Source organism: Hyperolius riggenbachi, chromosome 11 (genome assembly GCF_040937935.1).
Source record: "Hyperolius riggenbachi isolate aHypRig1 chromosome 11, aHypRig1.pri, whole genome shotgun sequence".
Classification (NCBI taxonomy): domain Eukaryota; kingdom Metazoa; phylum Chordata; class Amphibia; order Anura; family Hyperoliidae; genus Hyperolius; species Hyperolius riggenbachi.
In genome coordinates, this window is record NC_090656.1 from 184,314,150 (window position 1) to 184,338,123 (window position 23,974).

The 23,974-nt window shown below is 47.4% G+C and overlaps 1 protein-coding gene across 1 annotated transcript in view; it reads left to right on the forward strand.

Annotated features, from left to right (window-relative positions):
* Nucleotides 1–398: 398 nt before the first annotated feature.
* Nucleotides 399–23,974, forward strand: part of LOC137537921 (5-hydroxytryptamine receptor 3A-like) — a 95,304-nt gene continuing 71,728 nt past the window's right edge. Inside the window, exons 1-2 of the mRNA XM_068259849.1 lie at nucleotides 399–432; nucleotides 4,960–5,123. Coding sequence (XP_068115950.1) covers nucleotides 399–432; nucleotides 4,960–5,123 — 198 coding nt within the window. The remainder of the gene's footprint in view (nucleotides 433–4,959; nucleotides 5,124–23,974) is intronic.

Below are 23,974 nucleotides of genomic sequence, written 5' to 3' on the forward strand. Positions count from 1 at the left end.
TTTCACGGGAGTGGAGGCTAATATCCTTCACTTTGACAACTGAAAGTTGTCAATGTTGTCTCTATTCCAGGCTGATATTTTTTGCATTTTTGATAAAAATACAGTTTACAATTAATATTGTTTGTGGTTTCTGATATCTATTCTATTATTTCAACATATGTATTGGTTCTAGTGTGGTGGACTACTCGTATGGGGTTTTATATTTTTAGAGTAACGAGCCTTTGAAGACTCCCTCTCCCAAAAATTCTATACACATGCTTTCAAGTCCTACCAGTTTCAGCATTGCTGTTTGTTCTGGATGAATATCACGGTTCTGCTCTGCATTAAGCAGGAAGCCTGAGGGAAGAAGCTGTTCCTGTGCCTGGAAGTTTTTGTTAAAACTGACCAGTATCTCAATCATGAAGGCAGACATTGGAAGATGGAGTGAGCAGGGTGAGAGGGGTCGAAAGGCAATCTTGGTCGCTCTCTTTCTGCGTCTGCTAGACTAGAGTAAAGGTCCTGCAGGGAAGGTAAGCTGCTGCCAATTATTCATACTGCTGATCAGATGATGCACAGTAGTCTTACCTTCTCTCGTACGGAGCATGATCCGAACCAGATGGTCATAGATTATGTCCTAATGGATTTGATGATTCAAGTGTAGAACTGCACCATCAATTTCTGTAGTGAGCCAAACTTTTTTTTAGCTACAGGTGGTACATCTTCTGTTGGACTATCTTGATGAACTGTCCTCAGAGGAGCTCGCAATCTAATCTCTGGTTCTTATGTCCCTGTCATACTGTTATTATATCGGACCAACATCCAACCTATGCAGAACTTGACGGAGTACATAGAGTTGAGCTGAAATTTTCGTAATTTCGCATTACTATAATTACGCATGCGAAATTTGCGATTACGATGCGAAATTAGCGTAGCGAAATTGCCATTAAAATCGTAATTGAAAATACCGTAAGCGTAATTTTCAACGCGAAATTTCGCGTTTCGTTCATGCCGTAATTTCGCATTAAACGCTACCGTAATTTCGCGTTAAACCGTAACGCTCCGTATAATATAAAAAAGCCGCCGACTTTAAGGGTTGATAGCAAAGCCCCCTTAAATGCTAAGAGCCTCAAATTTGAAGAATATATTAAGGAGATCAGGAGGAATAAGAGGAAATTTTTTTTTTCAAAAAGACCTTATAGTTTTTGAGAAAATCGATGTTAAAGTTTCAAAGTAAAAATGTATACATTTAAAAACCCGCCGACTTTAACGGTTAATAGCAAAGCCTGCTTAAAGTTTAGGAACACCAAATTCCTAGGGTATATTAAGGGGATCAGTGGGAATAAGAGGAAACATTTTTTTTTTCAAAAAGACCTTATAGTTTTTGAGAAAATCGATTTTTAAGTTTCAAGGGCAAAAATGTCTTTTAAATGCGGAAAATGTCAGTTTTTTTTGCACAGGTAACAATAGTGTATTATTTTCATAGATTCCCCCAAGTGGGAAGAGTTTTACTTACTTCGTTCTGAGTGTGGGAAATATAAAAAAAAAACGACGTGGGGTCCCCCCTCCCAGACCTCTTTAACCCCTTGTCCCCCATGCAGGCTGGGATAGCCAGAATGCGGAGCACCGGCCGCGTGGGGCTCCGCACCCTGACTATACCAGCCCGCATGGTCCATGGATTGGGGGGTCTCGGAAGGGGAGGGGCAGCCAAGCTTTCCCCTCCCCCTCCGAGCCCTTGTCCAATCCAAGGACAAGGGGCTCTTCTCCACCTCCGATGGGCGGTGGAGGTGGAGGCCGCGATTTCCTGGGTGGGGGGTTCATGGTGGAATCTGGGAGTCCCCTTTAAAAAGGGGTCCCCCAGATGCCCACCCCCCCCCCTCCCAGGAGAAATGAGTATAGAGGTACTTGTACCCCTTACCCATTTCCTTTAAGAGTTAAAAGTAAATAAACACACAAACACATAGAAAAAGTATTTTAATTGAACAAAAAACATAACCACGAAAAAAGTCCTTTAATATTCTTAATTAACCATTAATACTTACCTGTCCCTTTAAATAAATGATCCCACGCAATATCCTCGGAAATGTTCTATCAGTCACAATGTAACAAAGTTATTACAATGTAACAACTTTGTTACATTGTAACTACGCCGCACCCGACGTCACTCACTGCCGCCGCCGCGTCTGTGCTGCAGGACCCGACAGAGCTCTGAGCTATAGCTCAGAGCTCTCGAAAGCATCTTTGTATTTGGGCTCCAAGGAGCCCCATTGGTCCTTAGCAGACCAATGGGGTTCCTTCTGATTTGAAGGAACCCCATTGGTCTACTAAGGACCAATGGGGCTCCTTGGAGCCCAAATACAAAGATGCTTCTCAGAGCTCTGAGCTATATAGCTCAGAGCTCTGTCGGGTCCGTGCAGGACGCTAAGTCCCCGCCGGCTCCACTGCCCTCCCCGCCTCTCCCACATGTCACCCACATGTCACCCACATGTGGGTGACATGTGGGTGACAGATGTGGGCGGGGTGGACAGCGGGAGCTGCGGGGACTTAGCGTCCTGCACGGACGCGTATGCGGCGGCTGAGCGGCGAGTGGCGTCGAGTGCGGCGTAGTTACAATGTAACAAAGTTGTTACATTGTAATAACTTTGTTACATTGTAACTGATAGAACATTTCCGAGGATATTGCGAGGGATCATTTATTTAAAGGGACAGGTAAGTATTAATGGTTAATTAAGAATATTAAAGGACTTTTTTCGTGGTTATGTTTTTTGTTCAATTAAAATACTTTTTCTAAGTGTCTGTGTGTTTATTTACTTTAACTCTTAAAGGAAATGGGTATGGGGTACAACCCCCCCACCCAGGAAATCGCGGCCTCCACCTCCACCGCCCATCGGAGGTGGAGAAGAGCCCCTTGTCCTTGGATTGGACAAGGGCTCGGAGGGGGAGGGGAAAGCTTGGCTGCCCCTCCCCTTCCGAGACCCCCCAATCCATGGACCATGCGGGCTGGTATAGTCAGGGTACGGAGCCTCACGCGGCCGGTGCTCCGCATTCTGGCTATCCCAGCCTGCATGGGGGACAAGGGGTTAAAGAGGTCTGGGAGGGGGGATCCCACGTCGTGTTTTTTTTATATTTCCCACACTCAGAACGAAGTAAGTAAAACTCTTCCCACTTGGGGGAATCTATGAAAATAATACACTATTGTTACCTGTGCAAAAAAACCTGACATTTTCCGCATTTAAAAGACATTTTCGCCCTTGAAACTTAAAAATCGATTTTCTCAAAAACTATAAGGTCTTTTTGAAAAAAAATTTTTCCTCTTATTCCCACTGATCCCCTTAATATACCCTGGGAATTTGGTGTTCCTAAACTTTAAGCAGGCTTTGCTATTAACCGTTAAAGTCGGCGGGTTTTTAAATGTTTACATTTTTCCTTTGAAACTTTAACATCGATTTTCTCAAAAACTATAAGGTCTTTTTGAAAAAAAATTTTTTCCTCTTATTCCTCCTGATCTCCTTAATATATTCTCCAAATTTGAGGCTCTTAGCATTTAAAGAGAATCTGTATTGTTAAAATCGCACAAAAGTAAACATACCAGTGCGTTAGGGGACATCTCCTATTACCCTCTGTCACAATTTCGCCGCTCCTCGCCGCATTAAAAGTGGTTAAAAACAGTTTTAAAAAGTTTGTTTATAAACAAACAAAATGGCCACCCAAACAGGAAGTAGGTTGATGTACAGTATGTCCACACATAGAAAATACATTCATACACAAGCAGGCTGTATACAGCCTTCCTTTTTAATCTCAAGAGATCATTTGTGTGTTTCTTTCCCCCTGCAGCTATCTTCCACTGAAGTGTCAGGCTGTTTCTTCCTGCAGAGTGCAGACAGCTCTGCCTGTATGTAATTCCTCAGTATGTGAAAGCCCAGCCAGCTCAGAGGAGGATTTATCCAGCTTGTAAAAGATAATAGAGCAGAGAGAAGCTGCACTAATCTAAATAACACACAGGCAGTGTGCAGAGAGGGGCCGGGAGGGGGGAGATGCATCACAGAACCACAACACTGAAGAACTTGGCAGCCTTCCAGACACAGGCTGACAAGTCTGACAAGAGAGAGATAAGTTGATTTATTACAGAGATGGTGATAGTAGAAAGTGCTGCAGTAAGCCAGAACTCATTAGAATAGCTTTTGGAACTTGTAGGATGATAAAAAACAGGATGCAATTTTTGTTACGGAGTCTCTGGGGGCTTTGCTATTAACCCTTAAAGTCGGCGGCTTTTTATATTATACGGAGCGTTACGGTTTAACGCGAAATTACGGTAGCGTTTAATGCGAAATTACGGCACGATACGACTGTAATGCGAAAATTACGTGAAAATTACGCTTACGCGAAATTTCGCGAAATCCTTCTTCATTACGATTATGTACTTACGGCCATAATCGTAATTACACTAATTACGCGAAATTTCGCAAAATCGTAATTAGGTCATTACGCTCATCTCTAGGAGTACATAGTCATGTCACTGACCAAACATTCTCAGAGTTCACAATCTAATCACTATCACAGTTACAGTTTTATATTTTTATTAAATAGCATCAACATAATCTGCAGCACTTTACAGAGTACATAGTCATGTCACTGAATGTCTTCAGAGGAGCTCAGAATCTAATCGTTACCATAGTCATAGTCTAATATTTCTACCATAGTTCACAGCCAGTTTGGTAGGAAACAAATTAATTTATCAGTATATTTTAGGGATAGGGGAAGCATGATGAACCCAAAAAAAACATTGGGAGAGCTAATAAACTCTATCCAGATAGTGCCGTGGCTGAGATTGAAACCTTAGGCCGCAGGGAAACTATGAAGTGGAGTCTGAAACCTTTTTTTTAACAAAACAATAATTATTCGCATGAATCTTTTAGAAAAGGCCCACATATGTACTGTCAGCTATGTACTGTCATCTGCCATTTCCTTCTGTCTTCCTTCTAGTATCTGCATGTCGCGGCCAGACTACATGTGGATATTACAATGTAACAGACTACCTCGGAGTTTTAGATCAGTCTGGTAGACTTACCAGTATCCGGCCAGTGACAGACTGGAGGAAGCCAACCCTGGTGTATGTGGACATGAATTTTCGAGGAGTTCTGGAGATGGTAAAATATATATTGAGAATATATTTACCCTTTAGCAGACAATTTATTTAGAGGCCTGCAAGTGCTCCAATTTATTTTAGCACATTTTTTTTTTATTTCTTATTTGTTACATTTCCTTGCTTTGAATTAGTACTGCTGTAATGTGTATGTATGGCCACTTGTCACCAGGGGGCAGTGTGAGAAAACAACAGAGGACTTCTGCTTTAAAGCGGTATTGTCACCATAAAAATCAAATTTTAACAGCAACTGGTCTGAATGTATTAAAGAGACACTGAAGCGAAAAAAAAAATGATGATATTATGATTTGTATGTGTAGCACAGCTAAGAAATAAAACATTAAGATCAGATACATCAGTGTAATTGTTTCCAGTACAGGAAGAGTTGAGAAACTCCAGTTGTTATCTCTATGCAAACAAGCCATTAAGCTCTCCGACTAAGTTAGTCGTGGAGAGGGCTGTTATCTGACTTTTAATATCTCAACTGTTCCTGGACTATTTACTTTTCCTCTGCTAGAGGAGAGGTCATTACTTCACAGACTGCTCTGAAAGACTCATTTTGAATGCTGAGTGTTGTGTAATGTGCACATATTATAGAATGATGCAATGTTAGAAAAAACACTATATACCTGAAAATAAAAGTATGAGAATATTTTCTTTGCTGCTAATCTTCTAGTAATTATTCATAGTACACAACCAATTCACTATATCATATATTTTTTTTCGCTTCAGTGTCTCTTTAAGTGATAAAGATGCTAATCCTGCATTCAAAACTTTTTTCTGCTGTTATGGTTTGGAGTTATTACATACTATAGGAGCACTGGCCCTAGTGCCAAACAGTGCCAAAACATTGAATTCTGGGAGTTCTTTTGAATGCTGGGAGTTCTTTTGAATGCTGGGAGTTCTTTTTATCTCTAATATATTTCTCCTCTTCCATTTATTTCCCTGCCTAGCTGATCACTTCTGTTTACAAGCAAGGCTGAGGTGACTCAGTGATTGGATGTGTAAATAAACACACAAAAAAAGACTCTGGGAGGAGGGCAGCTATCGAATACACAATGAGCAAGAGAAAGGAGGGGGAAAACAAGAGTCAGGGAGGATATGATGTCAGCATTAGCTTGGGAAGATGGCCACTGCCTGCAATAGGTTTTTCTGTGTTTCCTTTATAAAATTCACAGGAATCATTATGTGGATAACACAATACATCTGTTATGTAAGTAGAAGTAGTATTTATCTACTTATATATGTGTTTTTATTTCTAGGTTAGCATGGGTGTCGCTTGTTCTTTGTTTCTACATTTTCTGTTAGCAGAGAGACATCAAAGTATTCCAAAAATTGACTGCAAAACCAGTTCTGCCGACTGATGTCAAAAGCAGCGCATTTATCTCAAACCAGATACCGCTATTGAAGCTGCTAGTGGGTTAAAGGATACCTGAAGTGAGAGGCATATGGAGGCTGCCCTATTTATTTGACTTTGAACAATATTAGTCACCTTATGCAGGAGAACAGAGGCGCCAAAAGGATAAAAGGAAGCTAAATGAGCTTAAAAACCAAATTCTTGGTAAATAGAGGAGCTAGTGGTGGACTTACCTCCTCCAAGTAGACACACATGACTGTAGTAAAGACAGTCAATATATTTTATTTATAAACTCCAAATCTACAACGCGTTTCGCAGGTTTGATCCCGCTTCATCAGGCAATAACAATGGCGCAATAGCATATGTGGTCAGTAGAAGAGCCAGGCACCTCTGTTAATATTAGTCACCTGGCTGTCCTGCTGATCCTCTCCCTCTAATACTTTTAGCCATATACTCTAAACCAGTGGTGCTCAGCAGAGCTCGAATATTCGAGTAGCTCGAATATTCGAGCTCTTTTTCAGCTATTCGAGCTCGGTATTCGAGCTCCGAATAGCTGGAGCTATTCGAATGGGCTATCCGAGTACACTCGAATAGCCCATTCACTATTCGAGCTATTCGAGCAACTCGGCGCTATTCGAGCTCGGTACCGAGCTCGAATAGCGTCATAGCCCAGATTGATGTCCTTAGAGCCAATCAGAGGGCTCCCAGGCCCTCTGACGGCAGCCAATCACAGAGGGGGACCCTGGCCAGCCCCTACCCTATAAATAGCGGCCGCCATGTTCCGTTTCTCCATGCTTGCCTGAGACTTGTACAGAGAGAGAGTTGCTCCTTTGTGCTTTGGCTTAGCAAGTGCTCTATTGTGATCATTTACCTAGCGTTTTTGCTCACCTACACCTGCCATATACACCTATATTGTTGTTAGTTAGATAGACATTGTATTTTAGTTAGTAGCTTGTGTGTTACATTAGAGACAGGCAGCTGCTGCAAGCTTACAGGTTTAGGCCTCAGGGGGGCCTTGCCTCTGTGGGCAGCTGTCCTCTGTTTATTTCTCTCATCTATACCAGTATTTCTGCTGTCCTTTACTAATAGTATTGTAGTTATACTGTACTAGGAGTAGGACACTCACTGACTGTCACTGTTTATAGGCTACTAGCTAGCTCCTGCGTGTGTGCACTCACTCACTGTCTGTGTGTACACAGGGCCGGGCCGAGGCATAGGCTGGAGAGGCTCCAGCCTCAGGGCGCAGTGTAGGAGGGGGCGCACAATTCATTCAGCTGTCATTCCTAATTGTGTTTGAAGCAGAAAGAAATAAGAAAAGGGGATACATGGCAGTGACTGCAAGCCAGATAACTATATATTAAGGTGTTGGGGAGGTTGTGGGCCCATGGGGGCCTCTTAGTCTAATAGCAATCAGTGTGTGACGGCTGGGGTGGAGGGATGGAGGGGCGCACTTTGCTGTCTCAGCCTTGGGTGCTGGAGGACCTTGTCCCGGCTCTGTGTGTACACACACTCTATTTCCTTCTGATTACTGATAGATTATTGTTAGTTAGTTGTACTTACTTACTACTTACTCTTACTGTACCCGTAGGGACACTCACTGTCACTGTTCATATAGGCTACTAGCTCCTGCGTGTGCGCACTGCACTCACTGTCTGAGTGTACACACACAACACACACTCTATTTCCTTCTGATCGCTGATTGATTATCGTAATTAGTTAGTTCTACTTACTGTTACTACTTACTCTTACTGTACTAGGAGTCTAGGACACTCAGTCACTGTCCATAGGCTACTAGCTCCTGCGTGCGTGCACTCACTATCTGAGTGTACACACACCCACACTCCATTTCCTTCTGATCGCTGATTGATTATCGTAATTAGTTAGTTGTACTTACTGTTACTACTTACTCTTACTGTACTAGGAGTCTAGGACACTCAGTCACTGTGTTCATAGGCTACTAGCTCCTGCGTGCGTGCACTCACTGTCTGAGTGTACACACACCCACACTCCATTTCCTTCTGATCGCTGATTGATTATTGTAATTAGTTAGTTCTACTTACTGTTACTACTTACTCTTACTGTACTAGGAGTCTAGGACACTCAGTCACTGTCCATAGGCTACTAGCTCCTGCGTGCGTGCACTCACTATCTGAGTGTACACACACCCACACTCCATTTCCTTCTGATCGCTGATTGATTATCGTAATTAGTTAGTTGTACTTACTGTTACTACTTACTCTTACTGTACTAGGAGTCTAGGACACTCAGTCACTGTGTTCATAGGCTACTAGCTCCTGCGTGCGTGCACTCACTGTCTGAGTGTACACACACCCACACTCCATTTCCTTCTGATCGCTGATTGATTATTGTAATTAGTTAGTTCTACTTACTGTTACTACTTACTCTTACTGTACTAGGAGTCTAGGACACTGTCACTGTGTTCATAGGCTACTAGCTCCTGCGTGCGTGCACTCACTGTCTGAGTGTACACACACCCACACTCCATTTCCTTCTGATCGCTGATTGATTATTGTAATTAGTTAGTTCTACTTACTGTTACTACTTACTCTTACTGTACTAGGAGTCTAGGACACTCAGTCACTGTGTTCATAGGCTACTAGCTCCTGCGTGCGTGCACTCACTGTCTGAGTGTACACACACCCACACTCCATTTCCTTCTGATCGCTGATTGATTATTGTAATTAGTTAGTTCTACTTACTGTTACTACTTACTCTTACTGTACTAGGAGTCTAGGACACTCAGTCACTGTGTTCATAGGCTACTAGCTCCTGCGTGCGTGCACTCACTGTCTGAGTGTACACACACCCACACTCCATTTCCTTCTGATCGCTGATTGATTATTGTAATTAGTTAGTTCTACTTACTGTTACTACTTACTCTTACTGTACTAGGAGTCTAGGACACTCAGTCACTGTCCATAGGCTACTAGCTCCTGCGTGCGTGCACTCACTGTCTGAGTGTACACACACCCACACTCCATTTCCTTCTGATCGCTGATTGATTATCGTAATTAGTTAGTTGTACTTACTGTTACTACTTACTCTTACTGTACTAGGAGTCTAGGACACTCAGTCACTGTGTTCATAGGCTACTAGCTCCTGCGTGCGTGCACTCACTGTCTGAGTGTACACACACCCACACTCCATTTCCTTCTGATCGCTGATTGATTATTGTAATTAGTTAGTTCTACTTACTGTTACTACTTACTCTTACTGTACTAGGAGTCTAGGACACTCAGTCACTGTGTTCATAGGCTACTAGCTCCTGCGTGCGTGCACTCACTGTCTGAGTGTACACACACCCACACTCCATTTCCTTCTGATCGCTGATTGATTATTGTAATTAGTTAGTTCTACTTACTGTTACTACTTACTCTTACTGTACTAGGAGTCTAGGACACTCAGTCACTGTGTTCATAGGCTACTAGCTCCTGCGTGCGTGCACTCACTGTCTGAGTGTACACACACCCACACTCCATTTCCTTCTGATCGCTGATTGATTATTGTAATTAGTTAGTTCTACTTACTGTTACTACTTACTCTTACTGTACTAGGAGTCTAGGACACTCAGTCACTGTGTTCATAGGCTACTAGCTCCTGCGTGCGTGCACTCACTGTCTGAGTGTACACACACCCACACTCCATTTCCTTCTGATCGCTGATTGATTATTGTAATTAGTTAGTTCTACTTACTGTTACTACTTACTCTTACTGTACTAGGAGTCTAGGACACTCAGTCACTGTGTTCATAGGCTACTAGCTCCTGCGTGCGTGCACTCACTGTCTGAGTGTACACACACCCACACTCCATTTCCTTCTGATCGCTGATTGATTATTGTAATTAGTTAGTTCTACTTACTGTTACTACTTACTCTTACTGTACTAGGAGTCTAGGACACTCAGTCACTGTGTTCATAGGCTACTAGCTCCTGCGTGCGTGCACTCACTGTCTGAGTGTACACACACCCACACTCCATTTCCTTCTGATCGCTGATTGATTATTGTAATTAGTTAGTTCTACTTACTGTTACTACTTACTCTTACTGTACTAGGAGTCTAGGACACTCAGTCACTGTGTTCATAGGCTACTAGCTCCTGCGTGCGTGCACTCACTGTCTGAGTGTACACACACCCACACTCCATTTCCTTCTGATCGCTGATTGATTATTGTAATTAGTTAGTTCTACTTACTGTTACTACTTACTCTTACTGTACTAGGAGTCTAGGACACTCAGTCACTGTCCATAGGCTACTAGCTCCTGCGTGCGTGCACTCACTGTCTGAGTGTACACACACCCACACTCCATTTCCTTCTGATCGCTGATTGATTATCGTAATTAGTTAGTTGTACTTACTGTTACTACTTACTCTTACTGTACTAGGAGTCTAGGACACTCAGTCACTGTGTTCATAGGCTACTAGCTCCTGCGTGCGTGCACTCACTGTCTGAGTGTACACACACCCACACTCCATTTCCTTCTGATCGCTGATTGATTATTGTAATTAGTTAGTTCTACTTACTGTTACTACTTACTCTTACTGTACTAGGAGTCTAGGACACTCAGTCACTGTGTTCATAGGCTACTAGCTCCTGCGTGCGTGCACTCACTGTCTGAGTGTACACACACCCACACTCCATTTCCTTCTGATCGCTGATTGATTATTGTAATTAGTTAGTTCTACTTACTGTTACTACTTACTCTTACTGTACTAGGAGTCTAGGACACTCAGTCACTGTGTTCATAGGCTACTAGCTCCTGCGTGCGTGCACTCACTGTCTGAGTGTACACACACTAAATTTACTTGTGATTACTACTGATTATTGTAACTGCTAGTTGTACTTCCTGACTGTTACTACTTACTTACTGTACTAGGGGACACTCACTCAGTCACCTCACCAACCAACCCACTCCATTAAAGTACCCCACTTTTCACCCGCCCTTTTACAAAACTTTTGTCTATACGCCCAAAACATTTAAGATGTCTGGAAGTGGCAGCCAGCGCGGTTTGGGCAAGGGGAAGGGCAGCAAGGGAATCAGGAGGAGAGGGAGCAGCATTGTGGCAAGCCGCGGCCGCGGGCGCGCCACCATGCACAGTTCCGCAGCAGCAGCGTCAGTGGCTAACATTCCTCCCATAGCCACTGGCCGTGGACGCCTTGGGCGCCGCCCAGCAGGAGCATCTGCAACTCACGCTGCAGAGACACAGCAGCAGCAGCGTGTAGCACCTGCTCCCATTTTCCTCCAGCCGGGTCGGAAACGTCCCATTGAGGAAAAGGATGCAGACACTGTGGTGCAACTCATGACGGAGGATGAGCAGCCCGCCATCAGCTCTGCATCCGAGGCCTCCACCCTCACCACCACCACCACCCCTGTTCGCAGCAGCCGCCCAGCAGGGTCTGGGGAGGAGGCCAGTTCACCGTCACTCGCCGACCTGTCATTCAGCAGTCTTTTGACCCCAGGCATCATGAGTAAATTGTCTGCTGTTGTTGGCGATCTTGAGGAGGAGATGCTGATGGGCACTTTGGGGGATGAGGGATTGGACAGCAAGACTGTGGCGACAGTCAAGCAGCCCATCCATGCATCAGGAGAGGAGTTTGGGGGGTCCTCATCCCAGCAGGACATGTTTCAGGAGGGGGAGGATGATGATGACCCGGTGACAGACAGAGACTGGGTGCCACCACCTCCAGGGGATGTCGTCCTCAGCAGCTCTGAGGAGGAGGAGGAGGATGCGCTTGTGGGCCTTGCAAGGAGGCGCATCATTGCAAGCATTGGCAGCGTCCCACAGCCTGCTGGTGTCTCAGGCTCAGCAGCAGCAGCAGCAGCAGCATCAGCCAGTACCACCCCCAGCCGCACCCAAGCCCCCCCCCCAACCACCACAGGGAGACAGGCAGCAGCGCTTCCATGCCATAGGGGGAAGTTTCTGTCACCAATCTGGCGGTTTTTCACCATGCCCACTGTGTACAGCAAGTACGCCACTTGCAACCACTGTCAGCGGAAGTTGAGCAGAGGTGCAGACCCCTTAAAGTTCAGCACCAGCTCGCTCATCAACCACCTTGCGGCTAAACATTTCCACCAGCATGAGGAGTTCCAGAGGCTGAAGGCATCTGCTGCTGGCAGTGGCACCACACCCATCACTGCACAGCCTTCAGCAGCAGCAGCAGCAACAGCAGCCACCCGCCCTCCTGCTCCTCCAGCAGCACCAGCAGGAGTGCGGAAACGCACTGCTCCTCCCCCCTCTGCAACTCCTGCCGCCGACACTGAGGCCTGTTCTGGCAGCCAGTCCTCAGTGGCCTCCTCTGCTGTGTCTGCTGATTCCCGTGTCAGCAAAAGGCCACGCCAGAGCCTTTTGAGCGAGTCCTTCCAGGGGGTGGTTAGGGCTCTGCCTCCCAGCAGCCGTCGCGTGCGGCAGCTGAACGGCTTGCTGGCACGGGCCATGTGCTCCCAACTCCTGCCGTACACGCTCGTGCAGGAGGGGAGCGACATTCGTGCGCTGCTTGCTTGCGCAGCCCCAGACTGGCAGCTCCCCAGCAGACACTTCTTTGCCCGCAAGGCCATTCCTGCACTGCACCGCTTTGTGATGGCCAATGTGGAGCGAGGGCTGGAGCACGCGGTTGGTGAAAGGGTCCACGTCACCATGGACTCCTGGAGCAGCCGCTTCGGGACAGGCCGCTACCTGTCCTTCACTGTCCACTGGGTCAGCTTGGTGGAAGGGGGTGAGGATGGGAGAGCAGCAGCGGGCACAGCAGCAGCAGCAACACAGTGGGTGGTGCCACCCCGCAGGCTCAGGGGAACTGCAGCAGGTTCCTCCGATCCTCTGCCATCCTCCGGCACACCTGGCCAAACCCCCCGCCTCAGCAGCAGCGTGAAGGCCCGCCACTGCCAAGCGCTGCTGCACTTGGTCAGCCTTGGGAAGACCAAGCTGACGGCAACCCATGTGTTGGCCAAACTCCAGGAGCAGGAGAGGATTTGGCTGACCCCCAGAGGCCTCAGAGTCGGAGAGGTGGTGGCCGACAATGGGGCCAATCTGGTTGCCGCAATAGACAGGGGAAACCTGACCCACATCCCCTGTCTTGCCCACGTGCTGAACCTGGTGGTGCAGAAGTTCCTGCGCACCTACCAGGGGATGGGCGAACTGCTGGAAACGGCAAGGAATGTTGTGCGTCACTTCCGGCGCTCGGCTGCAGCCTGTGCGAGCCTGGAAGACGTGCAAAAGGAGCTGGATCTGCCATGCCATCGGCTGATCCTTGACGTTCCGACTCGCTGGAACTCCACCCTGGCGATGTTGGAGCGTCTGGTTGAACAGAGGCGCGCTGTCAAACAGTACCTTGCCCTGGCCACTGTTTCCGCAGCTCAGAGAAGGGACAAGACCAGCAACTTCCCGTCCATCGTCCCCGATGATGACTGGAGGCACATGCAGCAGGTGTGCTTAGTGCTGGCTCCCTTCCTGCAGGCCACAAACATGGTGAGCAGGGACCATGCTATGGTCTGCGAGTGGGTGCCCCTGGTTTCTCTGCTGAACAGGGCCCTCGATGCTTTGCTGGAACAGGGAGCGGCAGCCTTGGACCAGCAGGAGCGGCAACCAGCTGCGCAGTCCTCCTCTGACGGGCAGCAGGAGGAGGACTTGGTGGAGGTCCCTGACCTGGCTGCTGATGAGGGGGATCAGCACAGCGCAGCTGAGTTGGTGCGGGGGTGGAGAGAGGATGAGGCGGCAGAGGAGGAGGATGAGGACAGCACTGACGTCGATGTGCCAGCAGACGTGGCCCGCCTCTTCCCAATGGCAGCGCACATGCTGACGTGCCTGCGCAGGGACCCCAGGGTGATCCAGATGAAGCAGAGGGAGGACATCTGGATCAGCATGATGTTGGACCCACGCCTCAAGGGGAAGTTGAGCCAGTTCCTGCCGCCTGCAGGAGGAGACCCAGCGCAACAAATAAGGAGCTTGCAGCAGGCCCTTGTTGAGCGCTTGGAGGAAGCCTTCCCCCAGCCTTCCACCCCCACTGTCCAGCAGCCAGCACAGAGGCAGCAGCAGGTGCCTGCATCCAGCAGCAGCAAGCGCCCCACAGACCTGCTGTCTCTCAGCCACGAGCTCTACAGGACTGTAGAGGCTCCGGCAGCAGTGACTAGAGAGGAGATGCATGCAGCAGCATCCTCCTCCGGTCACAGCCAGCGCCTGACCCGCATGGTGGCTGACTACATGGGGTCGTACAGCGGGCTTGACAGCGATGCCCCTGTTGATCCCATGGAGTATTGGGTCAAGCGCATGGAGATCTGGAGCGAGCTGGCGCAGTACGCCCTGGAAGTGCTGTCCTGCCCCCCTTCCAGCGTGCTGTCCGAGCACTGCTTCAGTGCAGCTGGTGGCGTGGTCACCGAGAAACGCTCACGTCTGTCTCACAAGTCTGTGGACAGACTGACGTTTCTCAAGATGAACCAGGCGTGGGTGGAAGGCGAGTTCCTGGCCCCTGTTGTCGGCGAGAGGGGGACATGAACTGGCTGCCGGAACCATCGTTAATGTGCCTTACCACCCTTTACCACCTCCTGGCTCCTGCTCACTAAGCCAGCCTGGTTCACTTTGACTATTACGTCGCCTGCAGCCACACATTTTACACCTGCAGTGGGCTGCTGTGTACTGCCCTTCTGCTGTCTGTCTGTGTTTCCCACTGCCAGGGTACACAGAATTACCTTCTTCTGCTGCCACTCTGCCACCAGCTATTACGTCAAACAATAGCTATATTGGTTGCAAAACCAAAAACCAAAAAACCATAAAAAAAAAAAAAAGGTTTAATTTTTCTGAGGTGCCCGGGTTGAAAACTGTGTTGTCCCAGTTGTGTATTGGACACAATGTGGGCTGCACGACCGCTGTCTGGGACCTCCTGTTGTGTTTATTTACAGCCCTGGTATCACCGCTAGGTACCAGGGCTATTATGTCACGCTGCCTACCTGCTGCCACACTCACACTGCTCCTCCATACCTCCTCCTGCTGCTGCTGCTGCTGTCTGTCTGTGTTTCCCACTGCCAGGGTACACAGATGATTTACCTTCTGCTGCCACTCTGCCACCAGCTATTACGTCAAACAATAGCTGCTCGCCTACTCCTCCATTCCTCCTCCTGCTGCTGCTGTCTGTCTGTGTTTCCCACTGCCAGGGTACACAGAATTACCTTCTTCTGCTGCCACTCTGCCACCAGCTATTACGTCAAACAATAGCTATATTGGTTGCAAAACCAAAAACCAAAAAACCATAAAAAAAAAAAAAAAGGTTTAATTTTTCTGAGGTGCCCGGGTTGAAAACTGTGTTGTCCCAGTTGTGTATTGGACACAATGTGGGCTGCACGACCGCTGTCTGGGACCTCCTGTTGTGTTTATTTACAGCCCTGGTATCACCGCTAGGTACCAGGGCTATTATGTCACGCTGCCTACCTGCTGCCACACTCACACTGCTCCTCCATACCTCCTCCTGCTGCTGCTGCTGCTGTCTGTCTGTGTTTCCCACTGCCAGGGTACACAGATGATTTACCTTCTGCTGCCACTCTGCCACCAGCTATTACGTCAAACAATAGCTGCTCGCCTACTCCTCCATTCCTCCTCCTGCTGCTGCTGTCTGTCTGTGTTTCCCACTGCCAGGGTACACAGATGATTTACCTTCTGCTGCCACTCTGCCACCAGCTATTACGTCAAACAATAGCTGCTCGCCTACTCCTCCATTCCTCCTCCTGCTGCTGCTGTCTGTCTGTGTTTCCCACTGCCAGGGTACACAGAATTAACTTCTGCTGCCACTCTGCCACCAGCTATTACGTCAAACAATATCTATATTGGTTGCAAAACCAAAACCAAACAAACCATTAAAAAAAAAAAAAAAGGTTTAATTTTTCTGAGGTGCCCGGGTTGAAAACTGTGTTGTCCCAGTTGTGTATTGGACACAATGTGGGCTGCACGACCGCTGTCTGGGACCTCCTGTTGTGTTTATTTACAGCCCTGGTATCACCGCTAGGTACCAGGGCTATTATGTCACGCTGCCTACCTGCTGCCACACTCACACTGCTCCTCCATACCTCCTCCTGCTGCTGCTGCTGCTGTCTGTCTGTGTTTCCCACTGCCAGGGTACACAGATGATTTACCTTCTGCTGCCACTCTGCCACCAGCTATTACGTCAAACAATAGCTGCTCGCCTACTCCTCCATTCCTCCTCCTGCTGCTGCTGTCTGTCTGTGTTTCCCACTGCCAGGGTACACAGATGATTTACCTTCTGCTGCCACTCTGCCACCAGCTATTACGTCAAACAATAGCTGCTCGCCTACTCCTCCATTCCTCCTCCTGCTGCTGCTGTCTGTCTGTGTTTCCCACTGCCAGGGTACACAGAATTACCTTCTGCTGCCACTCTGCCACCAGCTATTACGTCAAACAATATCTATATTGGTTGCAAAACCAAAACCAAACAAACCATTAAAAAAAAAAAAAAGGTTTAATTTTTCTGAGGTGCCCGGGTTGAAAACTGTGTTGTCCCAGTTGTGTATTGGACACAATGTGGGCTGCACGACCGCTGTCTGGGACCTCCTGTTGTGTTTATTTACAGCCCTGGTATCACCGCTAGGTACCAGGGCTATTATGTCACGGCGAGCTGCCTGCCTCATTGACTGCCTGCTGCCACACACTCATCCTCCTCCTCCTGCTGCTGAATTTACCTCCTGCTGTCTTTGTGTTTCCACTGCCAGGGAGCACATACAATGGCGCTTCCAACATGCGTGAGCCCACCAGCTATTTGTTACGCTCAAAAATAGCTGCATTTCTTTAAAAAAAAAATTGAAAAGAGAAATACGTGAAGAAGAAGAAGACGATATTGAAAAGGAAGGAGAAGGAGAAGAAGAAGAAGGAGAAGAAGAAGAAGGAGGAGGAGGAGGAGGAGGAGGAGGAGGAGGAGGAGGAGGAGGAGGAGGAGGAGGAGGAGGAGGAGGAGGAGGAATATACAGTAACACTACTGAACAAAATTAAGGACACAACTTCTCTTTCCACAATTTTTTTTTAAAGGAACATCCCCACATAATCACTTGCTGTTGTTACTTGGAAAAAAAGAGGTTTCTTGCATCATTCACCCTCAAAACAAGTGTTGGAAGCTATTTAAGGCCAATTCGAATAGTCAGCTCGAATAGTTAGCTCGAATACCGACTCGAATAGTGAGCTCGAAGTCCGAGGTCGAATCGAATAGTAAAAATTATTCGACTCGAATATTCGACTGACCTCGAATAATTTACTATTCGAATTCGACCAAACTCGAATTTTAAAAAGGGGTATTTGAGCATCACTACTCTAAACAAGCATGCAGATCAGATGTTTCTAACTGGAGTCTTACTGGCATGCCTGTTTCAGGTGTGTGATTCAGAGTACTACTGGTGCATGAAAGATCAGCAGGACAGCCAGGCAACTGGTACTATTTAAAAGCAAATAAATATAGCAGCCTTACTATGCCTCTCACTTCAGGTGTCCTTTAAAGGGACTCCAAATACCTCTCATGGTATGCCTTTAAGACAGACCACTTCCAAAAAAATTGTGCTATGACCTCTCTGGAGGAACCTCTTGCATGGCCATGCGTGTCACTTCCTCTTCCTGCTTCATTTAGTGTTGCACTTCTCTAACTGAGAAGACAGGGGTGACCCGGAAGTTATAACCTAGCCAAGATGGCAGCTGCAATTTTTAAATTGAAATGAAACAAAAACTATTTGGTGTACAACGAAGAGGAGAGCACAAGCTACAGAATGGTATGCATCTTTAATAACTTTGCAGTACTGGTCGGAGTTTTAAAGAGAACCCGAGGTGTGTTTAAAGAATGTTATCTGCATACAGAGGCTGGATCTGCCTATACAGCCCAGCCTCTGTTGCTATCCCAAACCCCCCTAAGGTCCCCCTGCACTCTGCAATCCCTCATAAATCGCAGCCACGCTGTGAGGCTGTGTTTACATCTGTAGTGTCAGTCTCAGCTGCTCCCCCGCCTCCTGCATAGCTCCAGTCCCTGCCCCCGTCCCTTCCCTCCAATCAGCAGGGAGGGAAGGGATGCAGGCGGGGACTGGAGTTCTGCAGGAGGCGGGGAGAGCAGCAGACTGACACTATAGAGATAATCACAGCCAGCTCTGACAAGCTGTTTGTCAGCAGCGTGGCTGTGATTTATGAGGGATTGCAGAGTGCAGGGGGACCTTAGGGGGGTTTGGGATAGCAACAGAGGCTGGGCTGTATAGGCAGATCTAGCCTCTGTATGCAGATAATATTCTTCAAACCCACCTCGGGTTCTCTTTAAAGGAATTGTCAGGCAAAAAAGAAAAAATGAGTTTCACTTACCTAGGGCTTCTACCAGCCCCATGCAGCCATCCTGTGCCCTCGTTGTCACTCACTGCTGCTCCAGTCCCCCGACGCCAGCTAGTTTAGTTTTTGCCGACCTCGGGAACGGCGGCCGGCATTGGATACATTTTTATGCATTATTATTTTTACGCGTTGCACCACACGTTGTATGTGTTAATGTTCCTGCACCAGCAGGAATGCGTAAAAATGCGGCCCGCCGTTCCCAAGGTCGGCAAAAACAAAACTAACTTGTGGCGGGGGACTGGAGCAGCAGTGAATGACTACGAGAGCACAGGATGGCTGCAGGGGGCTGGTAGAAGCCCCAGGTAAGTGAAACTCATTTTTTCTTTTCTACTGATGATTCCGTTAAAGGCATGCCCATGAGAGGTGCTCGGAGTCCCTTCAAATGATTGAAGTTTGATATCACTTGCCTTACTTATTTTTTTCATCTTTTTTTTTCCTTGCTAGTTGCAGAAGAAAACATTTCCTGTGGAAAAACTCATGAGAAAAATTTACTGAATCAGGGTTAAAGTATTTTGCATTATCTGTTCAGAAATTGATGTCTCTTTGCTTTGTTATGACTAAAATACCACAAAGAAAGCAATGTAACCTAAGAAATGATTTGTGCAGTAAAATGACAGTGCAAGCTCAGGGCCAGTTTGTTTTCTATGCATTCAATAAAAAACTATGCAGGAAAAACAAGAAATTTTTAAATTTGAAAAGAGAAAAACCTCCTAAGCCACTTCTTAGCTCCTCATTTTCACTTCAGCAGCCATTCACCTCAGCAGCCACCTCCTGCCTGCTCACTTCCCTCCTCCCAGTAAGGCTCCTTTCACTTAAAGTGGACCTGAACTCTTGCACAGGACAGAAGGAAAACCTAGAGAAATGCACCTTGTATGCATAAGGAGAGTTTAGCCTATCTAATTCCCCCTCATCTGTTACTAATTCCAAGTGTAATTTGATCTCTCGGCTGTGTCAGCTCAGGAGTCTCTGCTGCCTCGGCAGAGCAGCTAATTTATAAACACAGGATGTTAACCCTATGACAATCTGCTTCCATGTAAGAAGGACGTGGGCACACTGCAGATTTCTTGCAGGATTTGTATCAGCTGTAACAAAGAAATGTTTTTTTCTTTAAAGCTTATTATGCTGTTGCTTATTTTTTAGAGCAGAGAGGAAGTTCTGAGTTCAGGTCCACTTTAACGTTGCACTTGTCAGTCAGGTAGTGCAGCCTCCCACCTGCCGGCCACCAAGCACCTTCTGGCTAGAATTTAATGTTGCTGAATGGAAGAGTTTGTAACTCGATGACTGTCAATGGTTGACAGGTGGTGTGGTTGCCCGTCAGCAGGGAATCGGCCATGGCCACTCTGAGTGACTCCATGTGAACATTTTTTCACTACCTATCTGGCTGGTGCACGGGAACAGCTGACAGGCACCGAATGTACCATCTGCACCTGCCCATGAGAAATAGTTCCTAAGTGTGAAACCATGCTGTACCATCTGCACCTGCCCATGAGAAATAGTCCCTAAGTGTGAAACCATGCTGTACCATCTGCACCTGCCCATGAGAAATAGTCCCTAAGTGTGAAACCATGCTGTACCATCTGCACCTGCCCATGAGAAATAGTCCCTAAGTGTGAAACCATGCTTCTTAATAGGTTATGAATCAGCAGGACACACAATACATTTAAAATCAATAAAATCAATGTGTTTGAACTGGGGCTAACAGATTTTCTCACAACTGCATGAATTTCTACAGCTTACTGCCAGTGGCGTAGCTAAGGAACTGAGGGCCCTGATGCAAGTCTTACAATGGGGCCCCACAAGCACTCTATACATAACAATTGATACGGCGCACCAAAACCTGCCAATGGCAACTACAGTGTCAGAGGTGTAAGAAGGGGATGGGGAACAGTTTGTTAATGATTACCATTATTCAAAGTATCTATAGAAGTGTTTATTATGAGCACAGGACCAATAGAGAGCTAATACTGTGGTTGAGGGAGGGCCCTACGGGGCCCCTATGGCCCAAGGGCCCCAATGCGGTCGCTACCGCTGCACCCCCTATTGCTACGCCCCTGCTTACTGCTTAAATCAGAATTCCTTTGAATTCAAAAAGTTCCCAGTCCAGCATTCCACCAGTATAAGGCTTTATAATGTTAAATGTCTAAATACCATTCTACAAATCTAGTTCAAGGTGCTATGTAGTGTGACCATCAGGCTTTATTTCCTCCTAGCAGATCCAGACTCCTTTGTACTTTGCCAGGGAGCCTTGCAGTCCATGCCACATCCCCTCCCTATGGGCAATGAGAGGCAGTCCTAGCCATGATCACTCCCACAATCAAATGAGGCACCGCCTCCTGAATGGAGGGAGTAGTTGGAGGAAGATGCCAGAAGCATCATGTGGCCACTAGTGTTGGGCGAACAGTGTTCGCCACTGTTCGGGTTCTGCAGAACATCACCCTGTTCGGGTGATGTTCGAGTTCGGCCGAACACCTGACGGTGCTCGGCCAAACCGTTCGGCCATATGGCCGAACTAAGAGCGCATGGCCGAACGTTCCCCGAACGTTCGGCTAGCGCTGTGATTGGCCGAACGGGTCACGTGGTTCGGACCCGAACGCGCTCTGATTGGCCGAACTGTCACGTGGTTCGGGTAAATAAATACCCGAACCACGTCATATCTCCGCCATTTGTCTGTGGGTTTAGCTTTGGGTAGGCAGGCAGGGTAGTTCGCGCTCCAGCCACGCTAGCCAGGGTCCCCCCCAGTCATTGTGTGTCACTGCTGGGAACAGTAGTACACCGCTCGTTCAGCCACACTATATAGCATTCTGTGTACTGTTCTGTGTCTGCTGGGAACAGTAGTACACCGCTCGTTCAGCCACACTATATAGCATTCTGTGTACTGTTCTGTGTCTGCTGGGAACAGTAGTACACCGCTCGTTCAGCCACACTATATAGCATTCTGTGTACTGTTCTGTGTCTGCTGGGAACAGTGGTACACCGCTCGTTCAGCCACACTATATAGCATTCTGTGTACTGTTCTGTGTCTGCTGGGAACAGTGGTACACCGCTCGTTCAGCCACACTATATAGCATTCTGTGTACTGTTCTGTGTCTGCTGGGAACAGTAGTACACCGCTCGTTCAGCCACACTATATAGCATTCTGTGTACTGTTCTGTGTCTGCTGGGAACAGTAGTACACCGCTCGTTCAGCCACACTATATAGCATTCTGTGTACTGTTCTGTGTCTGCTGGGAACAGTAGTACACCGCTCGTTCAGCCACACTATATAGCATTCTGTGTACTGTTCTGTGTCTGCTGGGAACAGTAGTACACCGCTCGTTCAGCCACACTATATAGCATTCTGTGTACTGTTCTGTGTCTGCTGGGAACAGTAGTACACCGCTCGTTCAGCCACACTATATAGCATTCTGTGTACTGTTCTGTGTCTGCTGGGAATAGTGGTACACCGCTCGTTCAGCCACACTATATAGCATTCTGTGTACTGTTCTGTGTCTGCTGGGAACAGTAGTACACCGCTCGTTCAGCCACACTATATAGCATTCTGTGTACTGTTCTGTGTCTGCTGGGAATAGTGGTACACCGCTCGTTCAGCCACACTATATAGCATTCTGTGTACTGTTCTGTGTCTGCTGGGAACAGTAGTACACCGCTCGTTCAGCCACACTATATAGCATTCTGTGTACTGTTCTGTGTCTGCTGGGAACAGTAGTACACCGCTCGTTCAGCCACACTATATAGCATTCTGTGTACTGTTCTGTGTCTGCTGGGAACAGTAGTACACCGCTCGTTCAGCCACACTATATAGCATTCTGTGTACTGTTCTGTGTCTGCTGGGAACAGTAGTACACCGCTCGTTCAGCCACACTATATAGCATTCTGTGTACTGTTCTGTGTCTGCTGGGAATAGTGGTACACCGCTCGTTCAGCCACACTATATAGCATTCTGTGTACTGTTCTGTGTCTGCTGGGAACAGTAGTACACCGCTCGTTCAGCCACACTATATAGCATTCTGTGTACTGTTCTGTGTCTGCTGGGAACAGTAGTACACCGCTCGTTCAGCCACACTATATAGCATTCTGTGTACTGTTCTGTGTCTGCTGGGAATAGTGGTACACCGCTCGTTCAGCCACACTATATAGCATTCTGTGTACTGTTCTGTGTCTGCTGGGAACAGTGGTACACCGCTCGTTCAGCCACACTATATAGCATTCTGTGTACTGTTCTGTGTCTGCTGGGAACAGTAGTACACCGCTCGTTCAGCCACACTATATAGCATTCTGTGTACTGTTCTGTGTCTGCTGGGAACAGTAGTACACCGCTCGTTCAGCCACACTATATAGCATTCTGTGTACTGTTCTGTGTCTGCTGGGAACAGTAGTACACCGCTCGTTCAGCCACACTATATAGCATTCTGTGTACTGTTCTGTGTCTGCTGGGAATAGTGGTACACCGCTCGTTCAGCCACACTATATAGCATTCTGTGTACTGTTCTGTGTCTGCTGGGAATAGTGGTACACCGCTCGTTCGCCACTGTATAGCATTGTGCTCTGTGTCGCTGCTGGGAATAGTGGTACACCGCTCACCCGTCACTGTATAGCATTGTGCTCTGTGTCGCTGCTGGGAATAGTGGTACACCGCTCACCCGTCACTGTATAGCATTGTGCTCTGTGTCGCTGCTGGGAATAGTGGTACTGTATAGCATTTCTGTACTGCCACTGTACTGCTGCCAGTCAGCGTGTACTGTAAGGATAAGTGAAATGAGGAAGAAATCCGGTGAAAGAGGGAGGGGCAAGGGAAGAGGTGTTTCCCCTGACGGTTCACGTACAGGCCACAGGGGAGCACCCAAGAAAACCCACTCAATACCGCCCATGTTGTCCAGGACAACAACCCTCACAAATCCAAAAGAACAGGACCAGATAATTACTTGGATGACCTCTCAAGCGTCCAGCAGTGGGTTAAGCAGCACCAGCACATCACGCACGAGGTCCGAGTCCTCAGCCAGTTACAAGGAGCCAGTGGGCACAAAGCTGACACAACCGGCAGCGACACCACGCACACAACTGCCAGATAACCAGTCCGATGAATTACCTCAGGACACAATGGGGTATTCGCAGGAGCTATTCCCAGCCCAACA